The sequence below is a fragment of the Saccostrea echinata genome, unplaced genomic scaffold, assembly GCF_033153115.1.
Source record: "Saccostrea echinata isolate AGI-Se365-2 ecotype Australia unplaced genomic scaffold, CSIRO_AGI_Sech_v1 ptg000016l, whole genome shotgun sequence".
Taxonomy (NCBI): domain Eukaryota; kingdom Metazoa; phylum Mollusca; class Bivalvia; order Ostreida; family Ostreidae; genus Saccostrea; species Saccostrea echinata.
The window spans coordinates 2,797,563-2,807,961 of record NW_026889765.1 but is presented as its reverse complement, the minus strand read 5'-3'; the positions used below and the strand labels follow the sequence as shown (position 1 = coordinate 2,807,961).

General features: G+C 32.3%; 1 protein-coding gene across 1 annotated transcript; it reads right to left on the bottom strand.

Annotated features, from left to right (window-relative positions):
- Positions 1 to 3,335: 3,335 nt before the first annotated feature.
- On the bottom strand, positions 3,336 to 9,966 carry LOC133188813 (diphosphomevalonate decarboxylase-like). The gene is made up of 11 exons (XM_061324297.1): positions 9,879 to 9,966; positions 9,050 to 9,120; positions 8,894 to 8,961; positions 6,594 to 6,640; positions 6,348 to 6,488; positions 6,205 to 6,259; positions 5,588 to 5,732; positions 5,123 to 5,290; positions 4,611 to 4,733; positions 3,746 to 3,898; positions 3,336 to 3,562 (listed from the first exon to the last, which is right to left on the bottom strand). The coding sequence occupies exons 1-11, from the start codon at positions 9,946 to 9,948 to the stop codon at positions 3,416 to 3,418; spliced, it is 1,188 nt and encodes a 395-aa protein (XP_061180281.1). The 5' UTR covers positions 9,949 to 9,966; the 3' UTR covers positions 3,336 to 3,415.
- Between the last annotated feature and the right edge of the window lie 433 nt (positions 9,967 to 10,399).

The window sequence follows — 10,399 nt, the reverse complement described above, 5'->3', positions numbered from 1 at the left end:
GGTATCAGCATATAAAGTTTTTTAAAAATATCTTGAATGGTTTATTTAAGGAAGCCGACTGGGGTTTTATTGTGTGAAAACTACTATAGAGAAATTCTTTAATTTTATACCATATATACCTTACATTGACTTAAGTATACATGCCAAGGTTAGTGAAAATCTACCATCAAGTTATTTTTTAGGGACCATCTCAAAATACAAGTACATTTACTATAGGATTTTATAGGAAAATACCATTTTTTCGCACTTCAGAGCAAATTTTGCAAATGCTACTGTAGACGTTTTGCTCAAATTATATTATTTGATGGGTAATACTATATTGTACATTTTGTGCAAGAAACACAAAATTCTACCATCTGGTTTCCAGAGGGGGCATCTCAAAATTCATGATATTTACCTGTTTTTATGGAGTACATGTACAACAAAACATGACAGATACCACAGATTTACATTAAAAAAAATAAAAATGATTGTAAGATTATCAATTTCCTATGTTTAAAATTTCAAGAGCATGTATTTTATACTTTTTATTTTATGGCATAATTAATGACCCCGCTTAAAGAACTTTGGTTATTCATAACGTCAAAAACACACTATTACGATGTCTATCTACCCATCATTTGAAAAATCATTTTAAAAATCAGTTATTTAAAAATGTAATTAGATTTTTTAACCTGAGATTTCCTAAATTTGTTAATTTTTAAAAATTATGTGAAAATAGTTGCTTTAAAAGAGTAAATATGCTTTATTTTACTATGCTGCGCAAAGTATTGTGCAATTAAAACCCCAGTTGGCCCCTTTAAAACTGAGCTAACACTGATTTTAAAAAAAGTGAGGTCAAGGTCAAAGGAAAGACCAAGGTCAAAAAGTGTTGATGCAGTTGAAAAGCTCACATCAGTATGTATAAGCATATGAAGTTTGATAAAAATATCATGAATGTTTTTTTAAAACTGAGCTAAACATAAATTAAAGAAAAGTGAGGTCAAGGTCAAAGGAAAGGTCAAGGTCAAAAAATGTTGATGCAGTTGAATAGCTAATTCCAGTATGTATCAACATATGAAGTTTGATAACACTATCCTGAATGGTTTATATACAATTGAGCTAAATACTAATTTGAGAAAAGTGAGGGCAAAGGAAAGGTCAAGGTCAAAACTCTTGATGCAGTTGAAAAGCAAATATCAGTATGTATCAGCATATGAAGTTTGATTACACTATCTTGAATGGTTTCTTTAAAACTGTGCTAAACACTAATTAAGGAAAAGTGAGGTCAAAGGAAGGGTCAAGGTAAAAAAATGTTGATGCAGTTAGATAGCTTACATCAGAATGTATCTGTTTATGAAGTTTGATTACACTATCTTTTATGATTTCTTTAAAATTGAGCTTAACACTACTCTAAAGAGGTCAAGTGAGGTCAAGGTCAAAGGAAAGGTCAAGGTCCAAAAATGTTGATGCAGTTGAATAGCTCTCATCAGTATATGAAGTTTGATAAAATATCATGAATAATGAGCTTTGAAACTGAGCTTTGAACTGAGCTACATGTAAATGCAGGGCAGATCTGGATCAGGAACTCTTGGCTAGCGAAGATGCATCGTCTCAAGCCACGGTCCGGAGTCTGCATACAGCTCTCTCCTACAGAATTGGAGAGGATTGTATATTTTAGCCATGGTTTGCGATGATGGTGATGGTGTAATAGGGCAAAAATAACTTGGTGAAAATAATCCTGTATACAGTATTTAAAAAGTAACTAAAAAAGCCAACAAAGGAGATCGAATGTTTGAAAATGAAATATCTAAGCTTGTCACCGACAGAATAAATACTGGTAAGGAAAGTAACAAATTAACTAAATATACACCTACATAGCTAGCCTAAGGTATCCAAGATTTTATAGATATTAAAATATTATTTACAAAATAATTATTCAGTCAAACTTTGTTATCCAATACTTGATGGGGCAAGAAAAATTTCGTGCTGTCCAAGGATGAAAGACAATGAGGTTGAATATATTTTAAAAAAAGGTGGTTAGGACTTCCAACTCACTTCAGTATATTCATGGTATTGATCTCAAAATCAATAGGGCCACATACTGTAGATTGGCAAATAATCATGATGGTTTTAATTTCACTATGTTCACGATTCATCATTTTTCCGTGAAATTACATTCATCATGAATGAAATCATTAGTTTTTTAAAAACGTTTAAATGCTTAAACGAAATCTAAATTTATTTCTTGCATTATGTAATTAGAACCATCACAATTAGTACTTTTTGAGAAATCGTGAAATTTTAACACCATGGAATTAAAACGACTTGCAGTACTCCATAGGAGATATCGGAGGAGTGTTTTCAAAGTTTGATCTGTCAAGCTTAGGATTCCCAGGATATTGAGCAGACAGAATCTTCATTTATCCATAGTAATTTGACCTTTGATCTATTGACCTCAAAATCAAGAGATCACCTACTTTTTAGGGGGTTCCATAGCTGCAGATCTTAGCTCGCTGGTCTGGAAAAAATTCAGGATGGCCAGAGAGCTACAGTGCCACCCATTGACAAAAAGTGTATATTTATTGCACACAAAATGTGCTCTTTTTCCTGATTTATTTCTCTGTACATCTCAAAATATTACTCACCATGTCTTCCTAAATTATTCTTTCACTACTTCTACTAAAAAGTCATGCCTTGGACCGAATTGTCTTGCCATTCAAAATGGCAGTATAAATAGGCAAAATTTTTGATGGTCTCAATTTCAAGCCCAGAATGGCTATCAACAATGGCTTTTGGGAATGTTTGGTTGTGGAAGTAGTAAATGACTATGCTAGGAACATGGTTAGTAAAATTTTGAATTAGCAGCTTAAGTATGCAGAGATATAAATAGAAAGACAGTGCACTTTTTCATGCACAATAAATATACACTTTTTTTCAGTGGTCATCTACTCCTTGGGGAGTACCAGAGTACAAAGTTTGATGTCAGTCAAGCAAAGAGTTCTCAAGATATTGAGCATTCACAGGGTTGTCCCTAAAAAATGGAAATAATGGGACATTTAATAGGTAGAAGGGAGTTTTGGGTTCCTCCCCTAACAGAAAATTGAGGGGGAATACCAAAATAACTGGGGGATCATGCCACTAAAGGCATGGAAATTCCCCAACCCCTGGGTCTTAGGAACAACCCTGATTCAATCTTTTTATATCATGATTATTTTTATCTTTGACCTTGTGCTCTCAAAATCAGTAGGGGTCATATCTTTCTCCTCTGGCTGATGTCATTATGAAGAAATGTACTTTATTTAAATATGTATTCTGGTCTCTGTTTTTTAATTTTAATGTGTACTGAACAATGCTTAGTGTTTTTCATTTTATTATATTTCATATAAAAAGAGTTATAGAGTATTGCAAAAATCTCTTCATGGTTCAGGTCCTGTCATTGATGAAGTTTAGGTAAGCCATCACTGGCTAGAAGTCCACAATCCGTTTCCTTCACACTTGGCTCTGGTCCAGGTTTTGTGTAGATGACAAATTTAAGGGCCCTGGGAACCACTTTAAGTTCAATGAACGTAGTATAATCCACCTATAATTTAAAAACTGATGATTAAATTTACTTCAGTTGCTGTCTTCTTAAAAACTTTATTTGTTTCAATGAAATATACTTTAGAGAATTTTTTTGCTGCTAGTGTCAAACTAAATACTACCGAGTATACATGTATGGCCAAAAAAAAAAAAAAATTGAAATGGATTATCATCTGTAGCTTACATGATAATCATCCTTCTCTGGAACTGGTAATCCTCTAAGAAAGTGGGGGTCAGAACTGGGATAGAAGTAACGAAGAATATTTATAATTGTTGGGACATCTTTTTCTTGCATGAATAAGAAGGCATTAGGACCTGCATCAAAGCTGTAAGCTACCTAGAAAAGCAAGACATACAAAATTAAGTCACTCAGACAACAATACTGAAAACTATGGCAGCTATACAAAATTTAGACCCATGTAATGCCTCATCTCCTCCCAAACCCCACCCCCAATTAAAACTATAAAATAATTCATGTTATCAGTTCAATAAAGTGTAGCCTAGCAGTTTTTGAAATATTTGGAGTGGGGGGGGGGGGGTACCAACAAGATCATGGACACACTAGTCACTACACATTTTGAGTAAGCTTGCACACAAGATTTTTTTTCCCAGTCTTCTCATGTCTAAGGACAGCAATTCTGTTTTAGAATAAGAAACTCATTAAAAACCTTGCATTTCTCAACAGCTATATTACAATTTTCCTGCATGTTGAATTTTTTGATTTTACAGAAAATGTATGTTTTTCAACAGGGTTATAATTCTGTGGACTCACAATATCTTTTCAATTCTTGGACTGCCTTTGTATGTCTGCAATATACTTTAAGCACACCATAATCCGCAGAAAATCTGTGACCGTGAACATAGTGTTAATTGTTAATTAACCCCCCTCCCCCCCCCCCCCCCCCCAAAAAAAAAAACATGTCTACAGTACTCAGATCTTTTTCAACATTTCATTCCATATTCTTGGACTAGCAAACATTAGTTGATATATAAATCATATTAAATTACTTTCATTATATGAGAAAAAAAATATCAAAACTTTATATTACCATGTTTGAGGTATTGTCTTCATTAATTGCATGAACAAGCTGCATGATGTGATGAGATGTGTCGTTGAGATAGGACACGGGGGGATATGTGTCCAAGCAAACAGCATGCAGCTGATTACTGTCCTGTTGTTAAAAAGAAGTTTCTAAGTCTGGATCAGTACAAAAATTCAGTACAACAAGATCAAAGTACAGTCAAACCTCACTTTCCTGAACATGATGGAGCCAAGGATTCCAGATATTGCATGAGGATAAAATACATACAAGAAAGAGTACTCAAAATATTAATTTCAAGAGAACAAAGATCAACAGCATTTCCAGATTCAATTATCAAGAAACTTTCATTCATATATACATGTACATATTTCAAATCTTTGAAGTTGAAATTAATTTCTTATAACATTTTTCCCTGATCATTTTTTCCACAATATTCTTTATAAAGCATACTTGAAAAAATACATGAATCCATATGAATAAAATTTTAAAACAATGAAAGATGCATGTACACCATATACCTTCATTGTTATTTCTGCAAATGAATGGAAGTCTTTATTCAGTATTGCTTGTTTGATCTTGTCGACTTTCTGAGGTACAGTTTGTAATCGTTGCTGCAGGAGTTCTGATGTTGCTACAGTTGTCTGCATACCCACTGTGCTTCCTGTGTGCTTAGTTTGATCCGAAACCTAAAATGTTTCACTCTATTTGTTATCAATTCACTTGAAAGATTTCTTGACATTGTGTTACACAAAGATAGATAAATGAGCATTTTATTTGCATTTTTTGGCCCCATTTTAATAACAACAGTAATTTCTGTTGATTATACTTAGTTGTCTTTGAATATTTATCTTTGGGGTAACTGGCTGGTACCCTAATGTTGAAAATGAAATAGACAAACTCAGTATTCACATTGTCATATAAGACAGTTTTTTTTCCATGTCAAAAAACATTTTTTAGGGGATTTAAGAGATGCTGTCTCTCACCACTAGTATAAGTATCCTAAGCTCTGGCCAGTGTGTTTCTGGGGCTATTTGTTCTGCCTTTGAGTCCTCCCCATCAGACGATTCTCCTTTGTTCCAGATGACAAAGCCTCCATACAAACTGCGACAGGCACTGCCAGAGCCTAGTCTGAACACAAACAAATTGGTCGCTTTAATTACAGATATTTCATATAGAGTCATAAATTTCTAACATAAAACAAATCTTTGCTCTTTGATATAGGGAACAATGTGTATAAATTAAACTGGCATTAAAACTGTTTCTGTCTCATGCAAATTCATGTTGTGATTACATGAAAATCAATGTGTGGTAAGCAGGAGAATTAATGCATTTCCAAAATTTATATCACTAACACATTATCTTTTGTTTGAATCTGCTTTGAAATAACATTAACATTTCATTTATATTAGATGGAAATAGAAGGTATAAGTTTACATATGTATATAGATTCAAGTAATAAATTTAATATGCATCTAATGGGAAATTCCTCAGTGATACATTTTATCGTTAAAAAATAAAGAATTCAGTGGTATAAAGTTCTGTTATGAATTATTTTCTATTTTATTCTCCTTAATTTTGTTTTTGCTAAATAAATCCTCACCTAGCTATTTTGGATATATCTCCATTAATGCCATACAGCTTAGACAAAGCATACACTGGAAATAAAAGTAATAAACTTTTGCTTGAACAGTAACAAGTACTCAGTTTAATGAACAAAAGCCTGGATCACAAAAATCTACTCACCCAAACAGGCATACCCAGCTGCAGAGGATGCAAGCCCAGCAGCAGTTGGGAAGTTGTTCTCTGAACAAATGTGTAGTTTCCATTGCAGCTTTTCATCCAGCTGATCACAATCTGTCTTCCTTTTTCTGCTCAGCCTTTTTACTAAAGAGTTACAACTGGTCTGCATTCATTTATTATAACATAAATAAAAATATTCAAGCTGTTCTCAAATTTGAATATTAAGTACTGATGCACATGCATTCTTACTTTGTGATATGACAGACTGTAATCTGGCATTTTTCATGGATTGCTCCCTGAAAAAAAAATTATACAGAAAAATATGCTAAATATTATCAAATTCTCAGGAATACATAATAAATTAAAATACATGTATATGGTAAAAGTATCAATTAAAATATATGTCTTTCAAAATAAGGTGTACTTTCAAATCAGTATACTGTTGATCATTATTTTTTTTAAAATATGAAACTTTTTTTTTATATTAAGGCATGCATTTATTCACAGGATATAACTTTCATATACTGTATATATCTTCTACTTGGTAAAGTACCTGCTGTGTTATTCTTGACATAATACATGATAGGATCCCAGGATACATGTACCCACAGTAGGATAGGATACACTCATGATTCAACAAGATATGTGCATGATATATGATAAGATAGACAATAGATAAAAGTAAAACCATATAAAGAAATTTACAGAATGCAAAACCTACAAATAACAGTTAAATAACAATTTACTTGATAGACCAATGAATAAATGCAAAAACCAATAAATAATCTTCCCAATAAACCTAAGCTTATATGCACATCATAAAATATGCCTGTTTGAGAAGTCTAAGTTTAGATCTTCATGAACTTTTTAAAAATGAGAAACATAAAATTTATGAAATACAAGGGGTGATCAAAAAGTTCGTGAACTAATTGAATTACTTCCTTAAAAGAAATAAAATGAGGTTTCAGTGTTCATTATTTTTTAAAGTAGTCTTCTCCGATTTTAATGCACATCTGCGATTGTTCTGCCCATGTGCGAATCACGTGATCCAGGCAGTCACATGACATGCTCCATAGGGCTCTGTTCACGGAAGCTAAGAGATTCTTCCGAGTCTTATATTTCTTACCATGCAAGTTATTTTTTCTAAAAAGAACAGACCATCTGTCAGAAATAGCCAAATCTCAGCAATAGGATGGGTGGATAAGGATATCCCTTACCAGAATTAGCATGGTGACCATACAACCTGAATCCTCTGTCTTGGGAGCGTCGTTTATCCAATGTGGAAAAAGTATGGGCGCCTTCTTTTTTTCATATCTCATATGTTTAAAGTCTAAAGTAAATGATATTTAAGGGGTTTTATAATAAATTATATTTACATGTATTGTTCAAATATTCAACTATTTTTCTAATTGTAACTTGGCAATCTTTCAAAACAAATTGCTAAATTAAGGACAGCTCTTTTTACCGGCTTGCTTTTGCTGGGCAACAGAACGAACATCATCTTTAATCATCTCCCTGCCTTCACTAAAACAATAAATCCAATTAATGATTGAACTTCTGGTAAGTCTTTTGTCTTCATAAACATTGTACAAATTATCATATTCTACTGCAAAGGAATTTCTGAGATATACATTAAACTTTACAGTCGTTCGTTGCTCAATTATGACTGAGTCAACCATTTTTTGTCACAAGTCACCTACATATTGACGTCATTTTCACACTGTGACGTCACAAACACACAGCAAAACATTATACAACATCTGCTATTTATAGAACATGTGTATGACTATATGTGTGCCAAATTTCATTCTGATCTGAATTATGTTTTGTAAATATTGAGATAGTTCGTGAACTTTTTGATCACCCCTTGTAAACACAAAACACGGTGAAGGAAAATCCAATAAACACAAAATATGATGGAATTACTGATAAATGGCACAAAAATGGAGGAAAAAAAACCCTGATAGGATATAAGCACGAAAGGACAGGATTCATGATTGATAAGATATGCCTATGATCATGATGATACAGATAGGTCATGATAGAATGTCAAGAAGAATGTTGCAGGTCCTTTAATAAGTCAAATAAACTTTCATCTTTTTTCCTCTTGAAGACACTATCACAAAAAAAATGCCTAAGCTTTAGAGAAATACCACATTCAACAGGGGTGTAGCTAGGGAGTGTTTAATGACTGGAAGCAAATCAAGACAGGGGGTTGGGGGCTGCCTTAAAGCCCCCAATGGGTCCTGGGCAAAGCCCTGGTGAGGGCCCCTGGAAGCTGGCAAGTTTTCAGCATTTCTGACACTTAATTTTGAGTATCCAGAAAAGAGAGTTACATAAAAATAATCTGAGTTTCAACGTTTAAAATGCTTATTTCCTCATCATGAAATTAACAATAAAGAAGAAAATGTATTGCCTGATTTATGATGGGATTCAATTTTTGTTTTAGTATTATTATTTGTGAAAATGATGTGGAAGCACTTGCGTATGCCTATAGGCAAGTACGCCTAGCTACGTGCCTGTTCAAAGAATGAATAAAACCTGCATACTTTCCATTTAACCACATCTTGTCTTCGTTGAAGTTTCTGCTTATAGCAACTGTAGTTCTGGCTCTCAGCTATAAAAATGAAATAATATTTAACAAAAATAATAAATTATCATTATTATTTAATTAATTGATGTATGTATTCAAAGTTTAGACTTACCTCTTCATGGTTCAAGGTGATACTGACTGAAGAATTCAATGGCAAAATCAGTTTCTCATCTCTCTTTCCCCCTGTTTATGATAAAGATTACATATACATGTATAATTATATGGATGTCACACAGGCAATTGTTTCTGTTATAAGTTTTTTAACCCCTAGTATAATTATTATACTATGGGTTAAAACAATGATTGCAGAAACAAATGCCTGTGGGGTGTCATCTGACTTCATTGAAAGTAGGAACAATAACAGTCAGGACATTAGTATTCTCAAGAATTCTATAAGATGGCCCTGATAGCAATGGATATTAGCTATAGCTACAATTCTCATAAGAAAGACGTTTTAAACACCAATTAACAGTATGGTTAAAATGACAAAAATTTATTACATGTATGAATGTGTTCTGTTGATAAACATAGTTTAATGTAATTGGTTATGAGCAAATCTATAATAATAATTCTCAAAATCACGATTAAGTAAATTAAATTAGCTAACTCTAGGAACAGTCACCTAGATAAACATTTTATAATTACACATTGACAAGTTCTTCATGACTGATAGTGATATATAAACATAGCTACCATTCCACAATTCAAATCATAACACACCCAGTGAACAAAATTCATCTACTTTTCTTTCACATTATATTAAATAAAGCTCAACTTTAACTATTTTTCTTATGATTTTTTTTTCTCTCTCCGCATTTTTATTTCATCTTCGTGCAAATTCGAGAAACACGTGCGATAGTGAGGAAATTCGAAATATAAGCAGGATGTCTTTTCATCCGTCCGAAAGCTAAATTTTCAATGCATGCCTTACATAGACTTACAGTATTTTATAACCGCAATATTGACCGGAGAATCACAAGTAATCCACTCCATATCATCCTGGATATTCATTTTTAATCAAATGTACCGCTTTCCGGAAATATTTTTACTTCCTGTGTAGAGTCTCTTTTTAGACTCTAAATTAGAGTTTCTTTTTTTTCTTTATTAATTCATACAAAATTGTTTCTTTATTCATGAAAATACATTTATTTTAATGAGTAGGGCCTATTACAAATAAATGAATGTGAATATCAAAAAAAAAAAAAAAATAAATAAATAAATAAAATAAAATAAAATAAATAAATAAACAAAAACAGCAATTACATTATTGTCTATTGTCAAATAAATCAATAAGAATACCAAAAAATTATAAATAAAAAAAAAAACAGCAATTAGACTATAAACCAAAACTTGTATAAAAATAGGGAGGTACATATATAGGTAATTGATTAAACAGATACATAATCAAGAGAGGGTCTCAGAGCTTTTATGTCTATTTATAAATGATGAAATGTAATAGGAG

Excerpts from the sequence above, each read along its gene's own strand:
- LOC133188813 (XM_061324297.1), bottom strand. The coding sequence starts at position 9,948 with ATGAATATCCAGGATGATATGGAGTGGATTACTTGTGATTCTCCGGTC. Across the intron at positions 6,260-6,347 it reads AGCTGGGTATGCCTGTTTGG|TGTATGCTTTGTCTAAGCTG; the intron begins GTGAGTAGATTT and ends TTTTATTTCCAG. Across the intron at positions 5,291-5,587 it reads TTAGGATACTTATACTAGTG|GTTTCGGATCAAACTAAGCA; the intron begins GTGAGAGACAGC and ends GAAACATTTTAG.